The sequence below is a fragment of the Delphinus delphis genome, chromosome 19 (assembly GCF_949987515.2).
Source record: "Delphinus delphis chromosome 19, mDelDel1.2, whole genome shotgun sequence".
Taxonomy (NCBI): Eukaryota; Metazoa; Chordata; class Mammalia; order Artiodactyla; family Delphinidae; genus Delphinus; species Delphinus delphis.
In genome coordinates, this window is record NC_082701.1 from 27,576,726 (window position 1) to 27,598,074 (window position 21,349).

The 21,349-nt window shown below is 36.7% G+C and overlaps 1 protein-coding gene across 2 annotated transcripts in view; it reads right to left on the reverse strand.

Moving 5' to 3' along the window:
- USP32 (ubiquitin specific peptidase 32) overlaps nt 1–21,349 on the reverse strand; it is a 197,100-nt gene that overhangs the window by 94,249 nt on the left and 81,502 nt on the right. For both annotated transcript variants that reach the window (XM_059997619.1, XM_059997618.1), the window contains exon 3: nt 2,950–3,055. In XM_059997619.1, coding sequence (XP_059853602.1) covers nt 2,950–3,055 — 106 coding nt within the window. The remainder of the gene's footprint in view (nt 1–2,949; nt 3,056–21,349) is intronic.

A 21,349-nucleotide genomic window follows, 5' to 3' on the forward strand; every position in this document is an offset into this window, starting at 1 on the left:
CCAAGGAATACCAAGGATTGAGGGCTACCACCAGAAGTTAGGTAAAAAGAAGGATTCCTTCCTGTAGATTTCAGAGGGAGTAAGGCCCTGCTAACATCTTAATTTTGGACTTCTAGCCTCCAGACTGTGAGATAATAAATTTCTGTTGTTTTGAGCCACCCAGTTTGTGGTACTTTGCTACAGCTGCCCTAGGAAACTAATACAATTGTATAATAAAAATGATTTAAAATTTTAAATATATGTGTTTATGACCCTCAAATTGGTTATTTTTATTTATTGGCTACTTGAAGCCAGAGTATGTGTTTGTTGGTAGAGGGATGTTAATTTGAAAAAATCAGGATCTCAGTTAAATTCCAATACATAAAATTGGGTTTAGGGATATGTTCATTATCTTGATTGTGATAATGTGGATATATACATGTCTGAAAACATCAAAATGTACACTCTTTAAATATGTACATTTTATTGTATATCAATTATACCTCAGCAAAACTGTAAAAAAGGAAACAGCTGAAGAACAACAGTCTAAATTCAGAAATGAGAAAGAAGATTCTGAGAGATTTAGAAGAAGTAAGAGGGCAGCTTAGAAAAGGAAGAAAGAAGAGAGAAAGACCAGCATCCAGTGGGCAAGGGTAAAATTCTAGGGATTTTTAGAGCAAAACGTCATACTCTTTAATATAAACACCTTCCTAAACTCCCCCTGGAAAATTTTCTTCTTTTTTTTTCTTCTTTGAAAGTTTATTTTGGCCTCAATGTTTTTCACACGTTTAACTGTAGGTACATATGTGTGTATATAAACAATCACTTTGAGAAAACAGTAAAAGTTAACAATTTATTGATTGCCCGCTAGTTCTTGATACTTGCCAGGTGCTTTACATACATTTTTTCTTCTGAGTTTTACAATGAAAGATTTTGCTGGATGTCGCTTTCATCCTTGTATTGATGAAAAACAGGGGCTCAGAAGTTCAAGGAAGAGGCCCAGAGTCATACATATAGTAATTGGTCAAGCTAGCTTTTTTGCTCTTGGTCTTTCTCCCATGTTTTGCTCTGAGAATCATTAATTATGATAATAGTCAAATTATACTACTGAATTCCTACGATGTGCCAGACATTGGGGTCAGAGTGTCAGAGATAGAGCAATTCTAGCTGAGTCCTCCCATGCTGTCACTTAAATTTTAACTGTCATCTGACATTTCCCTCTCATCTCCCCTGGAAAATTTTCAATAAAATTTACATTGTTTACTAATATTCTTGTTAAGAGCAGATTTGCCTTGGGGGAGCTCAAAGAAAAGAATGAGGAAACATAAGACATTATAAGTAATCAAATGAATGAATTAAAAATTAAGTAAATAAATGCATATCCTAGGAAACACAGATGGACAATGAATGATCAACTAAGGTTGTCTTCCCTTTCATATTTAGAGGGTAAATGATGCCGTCTCATTGTAACATAAAATTTCCCTGCTTAGTAGAACTTAAAGGTGCCATCCTCTTCTGGGCTTACGTAATTCACCTAATAAAATTCATCTCTGAAGTTAAAAGTAAAACCATGATAAATAATTAAACCTTTTACCAAGAATTTGTATAAAGTATTATCAAGTGAACTTCTGGTTGTATTTGTGAAGTAAGGCAAGAATAGATTGCTAAATCTATGTATTCAGAATTACTTTTTAAAAATCAGCTTTACTAAGATATAAGGCACGTTCCATAAAATTCACTCTTTTAAAGTGTGCAATTCAGTGTTTTTTAATATATTTACACAGCTGTGCAATCATCACCACTATCTAATTACAGAACATTTTCACCCAAAAGAAACCCCCATACTCATTGGCAGTAAGCTCTCCATTTCCCTTTCCCCCTAGCCTCTGGCAACCACTAATCTATATTCTGTCTCTATAAATTTGCCTAATCTGGACATGTCATATGATTGGAACCACATAATGTGTGTTCTATTTTGACTGGCATTTATCACTTAGCATAACGTTTTCAGGTTCATCTATGTGGTAGCATGTATCTGTTGGAGGAGAGCAGAATTTGTTGCCCCCAAATACGTCACTTTGGCTTGACAATTATTTTGAGCTTAAAGGCAATCAAAACCCAGCAGATTCAGAAATGCTCATTACCTCCCCATCAACAGCCTAAATTTACATTGGAAAAAAGGCCTATACCGGAAAGAGAGTTGTTATCAGAGATACTTTTTTACCTAAGAAACTAGTATAACAGGGCAACCTTTGTTCTCCAAACATCTCTGCCTTCCTGTGAATGGACTCCCTTCCTCTTGTACCCTCAGATCCCTATCCCTTTCCTTAGCTCAGAATGTTATATAAGCCTCAATTACCTGGCTGCCCTTTGGGTTTCATATTTTTATGGGGCTCCTGTACGTACATACAAAATTTGTTTGGTTTTCTCCTGTTAATCTGTCTTATATCAACTTAATTAGGGACATTTTTCCCGCTCCTACGCAGTACTTTATTCCTTCTTATTGTTGAGTAATATTCTATTGTTGGTTATATCACGTTTTGTTTATGCTGAATGCATCAGTTGATGGGCATTAGGGTTGTTACCATTTTGTAACCATTATGAACAGTGCTGTTAGGAACTTTTTTTTTTTTAATGAATATATGTTTTTAGTTTTCTTGGGTATATACCTAGGAATGAAATTGTGGGATCATATGAAAACTCAGTGATTAACAGTTTGAGAAACTGCCAGTTTTCCAAAGTGGCTTCATTATCTATCTTACACTTACGTGGTATCTAATTGTAATTTGAATTTACACTTCCCAAATAACTACTTATGTTTAACATTTTTTCAAGTGCTTACTGGCTACTTGTATATCTCCTGTGGAGAAACATCACTTCAAATCCTTTGACTGTCATCAAAATTTTGCGGTAGATTATTCTGTACACAGATGTAGTATTTTAACATTTTGAGATAATAAAAGTACTCACATTTTGCTTTCTCTTCATCTCTGCCTCTTGTAAGAAGGACAAGTCCAACTATTAAGTTATTGAAGTGCAGGCCTTTGGATGTTCCACCAAAAGAACAATAAATCACCTAGGAGAAAATGAATGATACAGTCAACTATAGACATTTCAGTTGTCGAGGAATGTGAGGCTGACATCACCTTTAATAAATCTTATCTCCATCTCCAAACAAGGTCCTGGTAAATTTTAGTGCAATGATGTTGTTTCTCCCTCTTCTTCCTCCCTTACACCTTGTTATGGCACTCAGCCAAGAATATACTGTACTTATCCTAAAGGACATATATCACTGGCTCACACACTGAATTTTCTTTTTCTTGGGAGTCCTCATCAAGGTCCAAAAAGATAAGTTCCTCCCCTTCAATAGTCCCAATAATGTGATAAGGATTTCATGCAATTAGACAACTTCCTTCAACCTCTGTTAAACATATATACATAATTTTGATTTGAAAGATCAACATTCTCTAAGTGAATGTTCAGAAATACAGTGGCAATTATACTGCAGTATATAAATGTACCTAATTAACATGTTGTACACCTTAAATTTATACAAAGTTATATGTCAAATATATTTAGATTTTAAGTAAAAAAAAGAAGAAAATACAGAAAGACATTTTTATACTCTTAGAATTGAGTATTATGGTAATCAGAAATAAAGAAGAAAAGCTATTCATAAGAAAGGGACAGTAACAGCAATCACATAAATTCATTTATTCAACAATTCTGTGTTGAGTGCCTAGTGTGATAGTGTGATACAACAAACATATGTTTGGTCTTCCTCCAGGTTCCTGACACAAGAGCTTCTAAAATCTTTGGAATTCCCAGAGTGATACAGGTGAAAGGAGCATCTTTTGTTATTGATAATACCCCTTTAAACCATACCTGAATTTATGCTAATAAGGTGACTCTTGGTGAGTCCTTACAAAGCCTCACAATGGGAGCTGGTAGTCAGAGGAACTAATGATGTGATTAGAGGATTAGAACTTTCAGCCCCACTTCCCAAAGTCAGGGAAAGGGAGAGGAGCTGAAGATTGAGCTAATCACCAATGGCAAGTGATTTAATCATTCATGCCTATGTAATGGAACTTCTATAAGAACCCCTAAACTACGGGTTTATTGGTGAACACATCAAGGTGCAAGAAGGTTGGAACATCCAAAAAGGACAAGAAAGTACTGTGCACCATCGCCCTCCTAACTGCCCCCCGCCATCCCATGCATCTTTTTGCATTTGGCTGTTCCTGAGTTATATCCTTTATAATAAACTGGTGATATTAAATAAAGTGCCTTCCTGAGTTCTGTGGGCCATTCTAGCAAATTACTGAGTCCCAGAAGGGGAACATGGGAACCCTCGACTTATAGCTGATTGGTCAGAAGTACAGGACGTCGGGGACCTGCGACTGGCAACTTCTGAAGTGGGGGGCAGACCTGTGGGGTCTGCACTAACTCTGGATAGTTAGTATCAGAACTGAATTGAATTGTAGGACACCCAGTTGGTGTTCAGAGAGTTGGAGAACTGATTGATGTGGGGAAAAAACTCCACACATTTGGCATCGGCAAGTGCTGTGTTGTTTAAAAAAGAAAAAGGAAAAAAACCCGACCTAGTATCTGCCATGCAGAATTTGTCATTGAAATACACGATTAAAGATAATTCAAGGAATAAAACTTAAATGGTCAACATATGAAAATACATATTCATTAAATGATATTTATAAATATATTTAATAATACTCTGACAGCTGATGCCAAAAACTGTGTGTTTAGTGCCACTGAGAGCAAAAACTAGCATAGGGAGATGGCCTCAAATCAGAATATATAAAACATAAAAAGAACATAAGAAGTATACTTCATAGAATAACTATTTTTAGTTAGCCCCTGCATAACCAGAGGAAGGTAACAGAAAATCCCCTCTATCCCTGATTTTTAAAGCCCCAGACCTTTAAAAATCCCCTACAATTGGGGGAAAGGCAGAATCACTGAGAAAGTCTTGCCCTCCAAGATCCAGAGACATAATGACCCCCTAGAACTGAGACAGAAATAGGACAACAGAGAATGTCCGCCGGCCCCTGGTACCCCTCACCCACCTCCGCCACTGTGCTAGCAAACACTGAGGAATAAATAACAGCAGTCTACTGCCGAAGGAGAGGGAAGAGTATGGAGAGAGATCTTCTCTGTGGTACAGTAACAAAGAGAAAATAAAATCAAAAGTTAAAGATAGAGGGGCTTCCCTGGTGGCGCAGTGGTTGAGAGTCCACCTGCCGATGCAGGAGACACGGGTTCGTGCCCCGGTCAGGGAAGATCCCACGTGCCGTGGAGCGGCTGGTCCCATGAGCCATGGCCACTGAGCCTGCGTGTCTGGAGCCTGTGCTCCGCAACGGGAGAGGCCACAACAGTGAGAGGCCTGCGTACCGCAAAAAATAAATAAATAAATAAATAAATAAATAAATAAATAAAATATATATTTGATATGTTTCAATCTCCTTACAATTATCCTTAGTGATGATCAATTTCCCCATTTTTGCCCATCCCTTTGTAGAGAGAGACTCTTCGAATTGGCTCCTGAATCCCTTCTATATGACTCTAAGTAGTGTCTTACACCTTCCTTACTTTCTGGTATGACAAGATGGTCTAAGCTCATTTTATAAATTCCCTGACCCAGACCTAGAATCAGACATTTTTCCAAACAGCCTTGTTCTTTCAAATGGGAAGTTGTATTTAGAGATCACAATCAGGATACTAGTGGTGCTTATTGCCTGGGTATTAGTGACTGTTTCTCAAACTTTTCAGTGGACAGATCTAGGAAAGTAAAACACATCATGAATTTATACTAATACTCCCATATACATGCAATCTTTTCCATTTCATCTCCAGCTAATCATTACATTTTGATATCGATTGAATGTTTCAATATTAATAATGTTTCTATGTTCCTTTCTAGAGGACATCACTGAACTAAGGTAACATGGAAGTAGGATAACAAGAAGATAATTCTAAGCAGTAACTTCAAAAGGGAATCTGAGAGCATAAAGCATGAGAATACTAGGCCTAGATATTTGTAGAAAAGACTTCTGATGCTCTCACAAAGGTAGTTCTCCTTTCTTTGGGGACATAAGGCATGGAGACATTTCCTCATGCTTCTTGCGGCTGAATAGGGCTGTATGACTACTTCTGGCCAAAAGGTTATGGATAGAAATGACAGACACCACTTCTGAGCCATGCACCTAATTGCACAAGACCTCTCCCTAGCATGACTTCCATTACTTCACTACTGATTTATAGATGCTCTTTCTGATATGTAAGTGCCAAAGATTTGACACTGCCAAACAAAAACACTAATTCAAAAAGATACATGTACCCCAATGTTCATAGCATTATTTACAATAGCCAAGATATGGAAGCAACCTAAGTATCCATTAACAGATGAATGCATAAAGAAGATGTGGGGTGCGTGTGTGTACACATACATATACACAACAGAATACTACTCGGTCATAAAGTAGAACGAAATTTTGCCATCTGCAACAACACGGATGGACTTGGAGGGTATTATGCTAAGTGAAATAAGTAAGAGAAAGACAAATATGGTACAATATCACATGTGGAATCTAAAACAAACAAACAAACAAATACGTAGTGAATACAACAAAAAAGAAACAGACTCACAGATATAGAGAACAAACTAGTGGTTACCAGCAAGGAGGAGAAAGAGGGGAGGGGCAAGACAGGGGTAAAGGATTAAGAGATGAAAACTACTATGTATAAAATAAATAAGCTACAAGGATATATTGTACAATACAGGGAATACAGCCAATATTTTATAATAACTATAAATGGAATAAAACCTTTAAAAATTGTGAATCACTATTTTGTACACCTGAAACATATATATATATGTACATCAACTATACCACACACAAAAAAAATTCATTAAAAGAAAAAGACCCACTAAAATGTGCACTATTGTCTTATGAATGAGTAACAAATTGAAAATAAACATTTTGGCTTCAGTGCAGGGAAAAAAGAAAAAAGGGGGGAAAATTGACACTGCCTGTAAAGCTGAACCAACAAAAAGAGCTGTCATGGAGAGTCACCCAACTCCATCAACAGGATTTTTATGACTGAAAAATAACCTTATGTTATTTGGAGTGATGAAAAACTTTGGAAATAGATAGTGGTGATGACTGGACACAACATAACATGGTGAATGAAATTATTGCCACTGAAACGTGTACTTAAAAATAGTTAAAATGGTAAATTTTATGTTATAAATATTTTACCACAATTAAAACATACTAAAAATAAACAAACAAACATGGGAGAACTTCTACTTAGAACCTGTTTATCACTATCAACTAATAATAAACACCTGATTATACCTGATTGTTCAGCACAAATGTTCTCCTTGTTTGTTTAGAAAAGATTTTTAAAATAGACAATTAGTGCCTTAACCTATTAAGTTATTGTTAGAAAGCAGCTTTGAATTTTGTTTCCCACTTTAAAACACCTGTCTTGTTCCAACCCCAAAGATTAAAACACCAAAAGTGGAAACACCACTTTTCTGAAACATCAATTTTAGGAAAACAATTATGATTTCTGTGGGGAAATGAATATTGTGGGGAGAAAGGTAGAGAGGATTTCATCTGTATAGAAAATGCTTTTATTCTGCTTTATTTCTTTACATTTTTGGTAGATCTTAAATACTGCAATAAATCCTTTAGTGCCTCATACGTTACAGACAGCAAATATTTTTTGAATTATTGAGTGCACTTAAGAAAATAGACATTTCAGGGACCTCCCTGGTGGTCCAGTGGTTAAGAATCTGCCTTCCAATGCAGGGGGCGCGCTCTAGAGCCCGTACGCCATAACTAGAGAGCCCACGTGCTGCAACTACTGAGCCAGCGTGCTCTGGAGCCTGTGCCACAACTAGAGAGAAGCCCATGCTCTGCAACAAAGAGCCCAAGCACCGCAATGAAAGACCCCATGTGCCACAACTAAGACCCAATGCAGCCAAATTAATTAATTAAAATAATAAAAAAGAAAATAGACATTTCACTCCACCATCCACGCTTGTTGGCAGCTAGAGTCCCATTCTGACCAACCTACCAGCAATCTTCCCCATTAAATGCTATCAACCGTAAGAAATTAGGAGTAGATTCATGGGACACATTAATGATTAAAATACACAGGATCCTAGACAATTCTGAAGTTCCTGAACTCCATTTCATTCTTCTGAATGTGAGCCCATTGTAATGTTAAAACCAGACACAGTAGTAGTCTAAGATTCCTATTTTCTTGTATTCCTTATAACCAACCATTTATTTAAGGAAACTTAAGTGACTCTCTGCTTCTTAGGATCAAAAGAACTAATAACATATACCCTTCTGTTAATGTTATCTTAAAGGAAAGCTGAAGAGAATAAATTATACAAAGTACAGTCATTTGAGAGTTTTAAAAGATGGGCAATTTTTTCATTTTGTATGTTTTGCTTATTATCTGCCTCTCCTGACAAAAATGTAAGCCACATGAGGGACAGGGATTTTATCTGACTGTTTACTGCTTTTCAGCACTCACTATTCCTTTTTATATAAATGGTATTAGAAAAATACATTTTTAAAGATAATTATAATAGATAATCATTTGTTTACTCCTTAAGTAGAGCATTTTAGATCAAATTTATACAGATATCGCTTGTTTTTACTTAAATGATTTTGAATCTTATATAGAAATCTTAGCAAAATTAATTTTAGACTTGGATTAATCTTATGCTTCAGATTCTCCTACAAGGATGTGATGAATGTTTAGTTTTGGAAAAACAAACAGTCTATAGGAACTGGCAAAAGGTCAACTTGACATACCTTTTGTTTTACAATAATATAGTAAATAACTATTTTCAAGTGAATGAAACAATCCTTTAATCATTGAATATATCAATTCTCACATTTTTCTACTACTATTTTCAAAAAGAACTCAATTCAAATCTCTAGAAAAGTAAATTTTTATGGGTATTTCCTGGCGGTCCAGTGGTTAAGACTCCTAGCTTCCACTGCAGGGGGCCTGGGTTTGATGGGGAACTAAGACCCTGGTGGGAAACTAAGATCCTGCAAGCAGCACGTTGTGGCCAAAAATGAAAATAAAATAAAATAAGTGCTGAAAAGTGCATTTTTAAAAAATATACCTTTCCCTTTAAGAGATCACTTAAGAAGTAGACCAATTTCCTCATATGCCTAACTATAAAGCTAGCCTAGAAGTTACAAAAAGTTAATTAGCTTCCATGTTACGACAAAGATCATGTTCCAGAAATTTAAAATGGTAAAGTGATCAAATTAACTAATAAGAATTAAGATAAACATGCTGACTTTATTTAGGAACGTATTTGACAAGGTCTCATAATAACACATTTTAGATAATATAGTAAATTGTGGACTGAATAATTATAGTTAGGGTCATGCAAATCTGATTGAAAATTATAAACACAAAGAGTGTTGATTAAAAATTCTATACCTTCTTTGGAAAAAAAGGCTATAAAGAAGTGCCAACCTGGACTTTATATTTTATCGTAACTATTAAACACTTTTTACCAGTGATTTGGATTATGACATAGAAGCCATGTGTGTTAATTGTGTAAATGACAAAGATGGGAGGAATGGCTAATAAAATAGGTAGCAGAATATAGAATCAAATTCATCTTAGGCAGGGACACTAGGCTAAATGCAACAAGATTAAATGTAATATATTCAGAATTTTTTAAAAACTCAGTATTATACATAAGGATAGAAGAACATGATCAAGCTTGGAAATTTTAGCTAACAAAGCTATGACCTTTCTGCTTAAGCTAATGCAATTTTATGCTGCATGGTAGTGATTAAAGACTTAAATATTCTCCTACAGTTCACTAATCTAATTCCATCTAGAGAGCAGCATGGGATTAACCAGTATGCATATTAACTATGGTTAAGGAGCAGCAGGGGAAAAGGACTTGTTCATGTGCCTAGAAGGGAAGGTTCCCATTTCCCAATTCAAATAGCTTAATTCCAACTCTGAGGGGTAGCAGATTTCCAATGGGAGTTCTAGTAGTGACAGCAAAAATTTTGGGACCATGATACCGTGCCAAAATCCCCAGTGGCTTCTAGCTCCACCCTTATCTCTAAAACCATAAAATGAGGCTGGGACTAGGTCAGGTGAATATACAGAACTGTTTCAATGCCCCCAAATTTAAAGGGGGTAGAATGAAAAACAAAAATTTCACTGAATTCATGATATCTTATATTTTCAAGACATTAAAATATATTAGCAAGACACAAAAACTTCAACAATGTAAGAGAAATGTTACAGAGATGGATGTTTAAGATAAAACTGACCACTTTTAAAAGTTAATAGTTACAATGGGATATTATTCAGCCATAAAAAGAAATGAAGTTGTAACATGTAATACAACATGGATGAGTCTTGAAAACATTATGCAAAGGAAATAAGCTACACACAAAAAGACAAATATTGTATGATTTCACATATATGAAATATTTAGAATAGGCAAATTAATAGAGACAGAAAGTGGCTGAAGTGGGGGGGGGTAGGTGGCGTTATTATCACTTAATAAGCACAGAATTTCTGTTTGGGGTGATGAAGACATTTTAGATAAAGATAGTAGTGATAGTTCCATAACATTGTGAATGTAATTAATGCCACTTAAATGTATACTTGAAAATAGTTAAAACAGCAAATTATGTTATATATATTTTAACACAAACACTATTTGCTCTCTCTCAGCTCAGTAAGATCCAGTAAAGTGACTTATTTGAGGCCTGACCTACTTCACTCATCCAGTCCAAATCTATGATGTCATGGAATTACCTAGAAAATTCAAAGATTGACTAGCAAAATCAAACAAAACCCTAACCCAAAAGCAGCCCTTAAAATAACTCACAAGCAGTTTAGTTATTAAGAAACAAGGAAATCATTCCCCACTCACAAACTATACCTTGTGGAAAGAACTGTTTGAATACAGAATGCATTTTCTCTCATAATCAATGATCAGATTTCCCTGGCTAACCCCACGAATTCTATCTAAATTATAATGTGGTTAAAATACTGAGTAATTAACAACAATAATTTAAAGAAGACTTTAAAAGTATACAACTGTGAATGTATTCATCTGTATTATGAACTAAATAAGCTTAGGGGCTAGTACAGGAATGCAGTCGTTATTTACAAATATTATTTCCAGGGAAATGTGTACACTATGTGGTAAGAAGGAAATAAAAAGGCAATATGAACGTCTCAGTCCATCTCTCCTCTCTTTCCTGGTCCCATGCAGTCCCCACTGCTGAGATTATTAAGCAGACAAAAGTAAACTAAAGAAAGAATGAGCAACTGGAGTAGGGGCAGTGCACATTATCAAGTCCCTACATGCCAGAAATGTCCTTGATAATACATCTACCCAAAATCGCATTCCCAGAACCGAGACCACCATTCCTCTAAAGATGGATCGATCAAGGAGGGTAATAACATGTTTGGCTATCCTTTGTTCGTGCCTTATTCTCATGAATCCAGTTCAAGTCAAGAAGTAATAAGCATGAAACTATTATCTATATGCATAACTGAATCACTTTGCTGCACACCAGAAACTAACACAACATAGTGAAGCAACTATAAGTCAATAAAATAAATTAAAAAAAAAAAGAAGTAATGAGCATAGAGCACTCTTTCTGCACATATATACATTGGCTACTGGTAATAATAAACCTGGAGGGAAGTCAACAGTGAAACTAAGAGAATACCAGCAAGTTGCTGTCATATGCAGATGCTGCTTTGTAGCTACATTTAAGAATATGTTGGTTCTGGAGACTTCCCTGGTGCTCCAATGGTTGAGAGTCTGCCTTCCAATGTGTGGAACGTGGTTCAATCCCTGGTCAGGGAACTAGGATCCCGCATGCCATGGGACTGCTAGGCCCACACACCACAACTACTGAGCCCGTGCACCTCAAATGGAGAACCTGTGTGCCCCAAACTACAGAGCCCGCATGCCACAACTACTGAGCCCACGTGCTCTGGAGCCCACGTGCCAAAACTAGAGAGAAGCCCACATGCCACAACGAAAGATCCCACGTGCTGCAACGAAGATCCTGAGTGCCACAACTAAGACTTGACGCAGCCAAAAAAATAAATAAATAAAATAAAATGTAACATGTTTAAGAAAAAAAGAGTATGTGGGCTCTAAAATGCCATTTTAAAGAATGGAGATCTTTGTACCAAGATACTCTTATCTTCCTATTTCTCTCAGTAACCAAAAATACACAGTTAACAAATAAATATCATTCTGTGATATCTTATGATCAGGCAAATCAGAAACACCACACAAACCCAAACACACATTCATTCTAGGCAACAAAGACAAAAAAGTAGGACTACATCGAGCTACAAAGCTTCTGCACAGCAAATGAAGTCAACAACAAAATGAAAAGGCAACCTATACAATGGGAAAAAAATATTTGTAGATTATATATAAGGGGTTAATATCCAAAATATGTAAAGAACTCATACAACTCAATAGCAAAGAAAAAAAAATCAAACAACCTGGTTTTTAAAAGGACAGAGGAACTGAATATAGACATTTTCCCAAAGACATACAAATGATCAACAGGTACATGAAAAGGTGCTCAACATCACTAATCATCAGGAAAATCAAAATCACAAGGAGGTATTACCTCACACCTGTTAGAATGGCTATCATCAAAAAGACAAGAGACACTGTTGTATGGCATATATGAAAGTTGTTAGGAGAGTAAATCGAAAGAGTTCTTATCACAAGTAAAAAATTTTTTTTTCTTTTTTATATCTATGTATGATGACAGATGTTAATGAAACTTACTGTGGTAACATTTCAAGAAATATGTAAATAAAAGCATTATGCTGTACACCTTAAACGTCAATGCTGTATGTCAATTTATATCTCAATAAAATTGGAAGAAAAAAATAAACTGTTGGTGAGGATATGGAGAAAAGGGAACACTGGTGCACTGTTGGTAGGAATGTACATTGGTGCAGCCATTATGGAAAACAGTATGGAGGTGCCCCCAAAAATTAAAAATAGAATTACCATATGATCCAGCAACTCCACTTCTGGGAATATATCCAAAGGAAATGAAAACAGGATGTCGAAGACATACATATACTCCCATTTTCAATGCAACAGATATTATTCACAATAGCCAAGATATGGAAACAAATTAAGTATTCATCAATGGATGAATGAATAAAGATGTGGTATACATATACAATGGAGTATTATTTAGCCATGAGAAAAAAGAAAATCCTGCCATTTGCAACAACATGGATAAACCTTGAGGGCATTATGCTATAAGAAATAAGCCGGAAAGAGAAATAAAAATTCTGCATGGTATCACTCATATGTGGAATCTCTTTAAAAGAAAAAAAAGGTCAAACTCTTAGAAACTGAGTAGAAAAGTAGCTGCCAAGGCCTGGGGGAAACAGGGACAGGTTGGTAAAAAGGCACAAACTTCTCAGCTGTAAGATGAATAAGGAGATCTGAGGATCTAATGCACAACATGGTGACTACAGTTGATAACACTATATTATATGCCACTAATTCAAATTTATTAAGAGAACTTAAATGTACTTACCAAAAAAAAAAAAAAAGCCCAGGAGTTACATTCTGTAAACTCCAGGACAACAAAATGTTTTAGGAATCTGAAGAAACTGCTGTGAGGGCAATTTTTTAAAAATAGAGTAAATATCCTAATTCATACCTTTAAGATACATCTTTAATAGGATACGTCAAAAACTGGCAAGAGGGAATTCCCTGGAGGTCCAGTGGTTAGGACTCTGTGCTTCCACTGCCAGCGGCCTGGGTTTGATCCCTGGTTGGGGAGCTAAGATCTCACAAGTCAAGTGGCACAGCCAGAAAAAAAAAAAAAAATCTAAAAAAGAAAAAAATGTAAGAAAGGTCCTTCCTTCTGGGAGGGAAATTAGATGCCTGGTGGACTGGGTGGAAAGGAGATTTTTTCATGGTCTGTTCTTTTTTAAAATTTTGAACCATGAGAATGTATCATTTGTTAAAAAGTACAGAAAGAAAATAAGAAAGAAAAAAAGACATGTATTTCCTAATTGTCCTCACAAGCCATATCATACTGACAGAGATCTAAACCAGGTAAAAAATGAAGCCATAGTCACCAGACAAGACAGATTTTCAGTAGACCAAATAAGACAGTGTTGTGCATCTTATATAAAAGTGAAAGAATCAGGGCTTCCCTGGTGGCAAAGTGGTTGAGAGTCCGCCTGCCGATGCAGGGGACACAGGTTCATGCCCCAGTCCAGGAAGATCCCACATGCCGCGGAGCAGCTGGGCCCGTGAGCCACATGGCCGCTGAGTCCGCGCATCCGGAGCCTGTGCTCCGCAACCGGAGAGGCCACAACAGTGAGAGGCCTGCGTACCGCATAAAAAAAAAAAATGTAAAAGAATCAACATGACAAATAAATGTATGACCTTGCAACTGCACCTGGGTTTTCAGTGAAACATAACTGTTAACAACTCTGGAACCAAAAAGACCTGGGTCAAATCCTAGCTCTTCTAATTAGGAGCTGTATGGTCTTGAATAAATTACATAACTTCAATTTGCTAGTCTAGAAAATGGGATTAGTAATAAGAGCACCTCCATGGTGCTATTAATAATAGCAACATTCACATGGTGTGGTGAAAATTAAATGAGATAATTTACATAAAATATTTACCCTAAGCCAGGTGCATGGTAAATAACTCCATAAATTTTAGTTATTATCATCATCCAGGGGAGGCAACACAGAACAGTAGCTAATAAGGATTTGGATACCTGGACTTGAATCCTGGATCTGCTCATTAGCTTTAATACTTGAGCAAGTAACCAAACATCCTTAAGATTCAGTATCTTTTTCTCATTCATAAAATGGTAGGAACAGGGGGCTTCCCTGGTGGCGCAGTGGTTAAGAATCCGCCTGCCACAAATTCTATAAAACACTTAGAGAAGAGGTAACACCTATCCTTCTCAAACACTTCCAAAATATAGCAAAGGGAGGAATACTCCCAAACTCATTCTACGAGGCCACCATCACTCTGATACCAAAACCAGACAAAGATGCCACAAAGAAAGAAAACGACAGGCCAATATCACTAATGAACATTGATGCAAAAATCCTCAACAAAATACTAGCAAAAGAATCCAACAGCACATTAAAAGGATCATACACTATGATCAAGTGGGGTTTATCCCAGGAATGCAGGGATTGTTCAATATACGCAAATCAATCAATGTGATACACCATATTAACAAACTGAAGGAGAAAAGCCATATGATCATCTCAATAGATGCAGAAAAAGCTTTGGATAAAATTCAACACCCATTTATGATAAAAACCCTCTAGAAAGTAGGCATAGAAGGAACTTTCCTCAACACAATAAAGGCCATATATGACAAACGCACAGCCAACATCGTCCTCAATGGTGAAAAACTGAAAGCATTTCCACTAAGATCAGGAACAAGACAAGGTTGCCCACTCTCACCACTATTCTTCAACATAGTTTTGGAAGTTTTAGCCACAGCAATCAGAGAAGAAAAAGAAATAAAAGGAATCCAAATTGGAAAAGAAGAAGTAAAGCTGTCACTGTTTGCAGATGACATAATACTATACATAGAGAATCCTAAAGATGCTACCAGAAAACTACTGGAGCTAATCAACGAATTTGGTAAAGTAGCAGGATAAAAAATTAATGCACAGAAATCTCTTGCATCCCTATACACTAATGATGAAAAATCTGAAAGTGAAATTAAGAAAACACTCCCATTTACCACTGCAACAAAAAGAATAAAATATCTAGGAATAAACCTACCTAAGGAGACAAAAGACCTGTATGCAGAAAATTATAAGATGCTGATGAAAGAAATTAAAGATGATACAAATAGATGGAGAGATATACCATGTTCTTGGACTGGAAGAATCAACATTGTGAAAATGACTCTACTACCCAAAGCAATCTACAGATTCAATGCAATCCCTATCAAACTACCACTGGCATTTTTCACAAAACTAGAACAAAAAATTTCACAATTTGTATAGAAACACAAAAGACTCCAAATTGCCAAAGCAATCTTGAGAAAGAAAAACGGAGCTGGAGGAATCAGGCTCCTGGACTTCAGACTATACTACAAAGCTACAGTAATCAAGACAGTATGGTACTGGCACAAAAACAGAAATATAGATCAATGGAACAGAATAGAAAGCCCAGGGATAAACCCACGCACATATGGTCACCTTATCTTTGATGAAGTAGGCAAGAATATACAGTGCAGAAAAGACAGCCTCTTCAGTGGTGCTGGGAAAAGTGGACAGCTACATGTAAAAGAATGAAATTAGAACACTCTCTAACACCATACACAAAAATAAATTGAAAATGGATTAAAGACCTAAATGTAGGGCTAGACACCATCAAACTCTTAGAGGAAAACATAGGCAGAACACTCTATGACATAAATCACAGCAAGATCCTTTTTGACCCACCTCCTAGAGTAATGGAAATAAAAACAAAAATAAACAAATGGAACCTAATGAAACTTAAAAGCTTTTGCACAGCAAAGGAAACCATAAACAAGACGAAAAGACAGCCCTCAGAATTGGAGAAAATATTTGCAAATGAAGCAACTGACAAAGGATTAATCTCCAAAACATACAAGCAACTCATGAAGCTCAATATCAAAAAAACAAACAACGCAATCCAAAAATGGGCAGAAGACCTAAATAGACATTTCTCCAAAGAAGATATACAGATTGCCAACAAACACATGAAAGGATGCTCAACATCATTAATCATTAGAGAAATGCAAATCAAAACTACAATGAGATATTATCTCACACCAGTCAGAATGGCCATCATCAAAAAATGTACAAACAATAAATGCTGGAGAGGGTGTGGAGAAAAGGGAACCCTCTTGCACTGTTGGTGGGAATGTAAATTGATACAGCCACTATGGAGAACAGTATGGAGGTTCCTTAAAAAACTAAATATAGAACTACCATACGACCCAGCAATCCCACTACTGGGCATATACCCTGAGAAAACCATAATTCAAAAAGAGTCATGTACCAAAATGTTCATTGCAGCTCTATTTACAATAGCCAGGACACGGAAGCAACCTAAGTGTCCATCAACAGATGAATGAATAAAGAAGATGTGGCACACATATACAATTGAATATTACTCAGCCATAAAAAGGAACAAAACTGAGTTATTTGTAGTGAGGTGGATGGACCTAGAGACTGTCATACAGAGTGAAGTAAGTCAGAAAGAGAAAAACAAATATCATATGCTAACACATATATATGGAATCTAAAAAAAAAAAAAAAAGGAAATGGTCAGAAGAACCTAGGGGCAAGATGGGAATAAAGATGCAGACCTACTAGAGAATGGACTTGAGGATACGGGGAGGGGGAAGGGTAAGCTGGGACAAAGTGAGAGAGTGGCATGGACATATATATACTACCAAACGTAAAACAGATAGCTAGTGGGAAGCAGCTGCATAGCACAGGGAGATCAGCTCGATGCTTTGTGACCACCTAGAGGGGTGGGATAGGGAGGGTGGGAGGGAGGGAGATGCAAGAGGGAAGAAATATGGGGACATATGTATAACTGATTCAGTTTGTTATAAAGCAGAAACTGACACACCATTGTAAAGCTTTGGTGACTTTACCAACTGTAAACTGACACACCATTTAAAAAAAAAAAAACAATCCACTGCCAATGCAGGGCACACGGGTTCGAGCCCTGGTCTAGGAAGATCCCACATGCCACAGAACAACTAAGCCCGTGCACCACAACTACTGAGCCTGTGCTCTAGAGCCCGCGCACCACAACTACTGAAGCCCACGTGCCACAACTGCGGAAGCCTGTGCAGTTAGAGCCCGTGCTCTGCAACAAAAGAAGCCACCACAATGAGAAGTCTCCGCACCTCAATGAAGAGTAGCCCCCGCTCGCCGCAGCTAGAGGAAGCCTGCATGTAGCAACAAAGACCCAACACAGCTAAAAATTAATTAACTTTTTTAAAAAGTACTTATCTTTATTTTAAAAAATGATAGTAACATTAGTACCTGTATCATGACAAATGTCATATAACTTAAATAAATAGATAAAAATTTGTGAATTCACTAGGAAAACACAAGCTTTACCAAGTATTCAAAGTTACCATGCCCATTAACAGCATAATGTGGTTGTTCAAAGTACTAAACGACATATTTGTAAAGCAGCTAATAAAGCAGCTAGCATATAATATTAATAAACAACAACCAAAGTCTCTCACAGTCATATAGTATCCCTGAGGGAAAGGTTTGGTTTCAAATAAACAAATTACTTTTATTTCTACCTCCTGTAACATTTGCAAACCATGTTATTATGTATAACTACGATATTGCCAATTTTGGGTTCAGTTGAAATTACCCATAGAAGGATAAAACTAACAACTTTGGCTATTATAGCATGATGCTCTCAAATGACCTAACAGAGAAACAGTCTAATAATAAGTTCAGGTAGTATCTCTTTGGAGTTCAAGGATATGAAATAAACATGCTATTATGCTTCAAATAAATAGGCTGGTGAGGGCTTAATGTGGTTCCCAGGGGTTACTGAAAAAATATTCCCGACCCTAATGAGGAAAAAAAAAAGACAATGAAAATCAGTAATGGGGACTATTTTTCAGTCCAAAAAACTTCAATACATAGCTTTCAAAATACCAGTAAAATTAAGCTGCTGATCCTTTTTCAGGGTTCTCTCGGACAAACAAAAGGATCCTCAAACATTCTTGAATGAGGGGCTCCAATTCTCAGGAACTAGAGAGTATCATGAGAAGTGCCCCAAACCAAACTCAATCGACTCAATCGGAACCAGAAACCAAAGGAACTTTGCTGGAAGAAGACTGATAAATGGACAGTGGCAAATCATATTGCACTTGGGTTCCATTCTGTGACTTCTACCAACAGAAGACCTATAACACCAGAAAACTCAAAGCTCATCGAACTATCAAGCTTTGGTGACTTTACCAACTATTTAGTATCTTGACTGTGGTGGTAGATACATGCACTCACACAGTTATAAAATTGTACAGAATTTTACACACACACACACACACACACACACACACACACACACACAGAGTAAAACTGGGTAAAGCGAAATAAGATCAGTGGATAACATCAGTGACAATATACTGATTGTGATTTTATGCATTTGTAAAATGTTATCTTCAAGGAGAAACTGGAAAAATATAAAAAGGATCTCTGTTTTCTTCCTTATTAACTGCACGTGAATCTGTATTTATCTTAATAAAAATTTCAGTTGAAAAAATTTAGGATGGGGACTTCCCTGGTGGTTCCGTGGTTAAGAATCCACCCTCAACACAGGGGACACGGATTTGATCCCTGGTCGGGGAACTAAGATCCCACATGATGCGGGGCAACTAAGTACGAGCGCTGCAACTATTGAGCCCACGTGCCACAACTAGAGAAGCCCATGCACTGCAATGAAGGGCCTGCGTGCCACAACTAAGACCCAACGCAGCCTAATTAATTAATTAAAAAAAAAATAAAGTGAGAATCCCACCAACCTTAAAAAAAAAATTTAGGATGAACAGATCTTCAGAATATTTGAGTAAATGTACCCTAGAAAGAATTTTTTAGGAAAAATTTTATATTAAATGTATTCTAAATAATATTTTCTCCCTACCACTAGCTGTAACAGGCAGTTCTTCTCCTAAGGGCACATGACCAAGGGAAAAAATTCCACAAAGATTCACACATTTACAACATGAACTTTTCTGAAAACAAAAAATAACAAAACACTTTTCAAGTTAAAAAAGAAGAAACAAATTGGGACTTCCCTGGTAGTCCAGAGGTTAAGACTCTGCGCTCCCAATGCGGGGGGCACGGGTTCGATCCCTGGTCAGGGAACTAAGATCCTGCATGCCACACAGCGCAGCCAAAAAAAAAAAGAGGAAGAAACAAATTATTCGTAAAGTCAAATTAAGTAATAAAAATTATACCCCACATAATAAATATTATCTCTGTGTCGGGCATCAAATGGGGTAAGGGAGACAATGAAGAAGGAACAACTTAATTTCTTTCTTGGCACCAAAAATTGATGTATACATCTTCTGTTACATGTGCTTAATTTGCTTCCTTACTCATAGTCTTCAACTCATTAAAAGTGTCTTGGTTTTGAAAGAAGACTTATTCTCATAAATTTTTTAAAAGTCCTTCGAGATGGAAAAAGATTTGTTTGATCTAGCGGTATATCATACCTATTTCTTAAATGTAAAAGTTGCAGTAAGGAGGGCTCTTCTGAGAACCACCTTCATAGTCAGTCTCTCACCTAGACAAGAAATGAGCAAACTACAGTAATATATGGTTATTAGTTTGACCTGCCCCTCCAACTAAGAGCCAGGAATGCTCAGAGCACGGTCTTCCAAAACTCATGCCAGTTCCTGCCCTTACCTACAACCTTTGGTAGCTTATACTGGCCTAAACACTGTACCACTCACCTGTTAGGTAAATACTACATAACTCTATGAGAAACAGTAAAATCAAGACCCAACTCAACATATAGGGTGTGATAAACACTGTGTCAAAGATGAATTTTATTTTATTAAATCACAAGGGCAACTAGAATACTCACTACAAAACAAAAGAGGACAGGTTATAAATATCTTCAATATCATCATTAGAACAATACCACCCGCACAATAAATTTTCAGAGAGTAATCACTCTTGGAAATCTCAAACTGAGACTTAAACAACCAAGAATACATAATTATATAAACCTATTTCCAGTAGTCAAGGCAGATTTCTTCAATTAAATAAATAAAAATATTTTCAGGTAAAGTAATAAACCTGGCATTTTAGAACATGCACATTTACTACCACAATTCCACAGACACATGCCACATGCAGGCTCCAGGGATTACGACCTGGAGATTTGGGGGTCCATTATTCAGCCTACCACACTCTCCAATCAGAGTAGCTACGATCCCTAGAGGGTGAGACACACTCCCATTGCTTTTGTCATCTCTCTGTTGTCCTCCAGCTTGGCTCTGGACACAGACACAGTAGTGGAAGTACATGGCATAGCAGAGTAACTAAGGCACCTGATAGGAGGACTAAAAATGGGAGCTCAGCGAAAGGGAAGTATTATGGATATTGAGAGGAGGAAGGAGCTCAGGAAAGTTGTTTTTGAACTCCTGGGTTTGTCACATAACTGCACATGCATGGATCTGATCCTAAACAGAAGTACAAATTGAGGATAGGTCAATGCCCAGGTTCCAGACTGGCCACTGGGTGG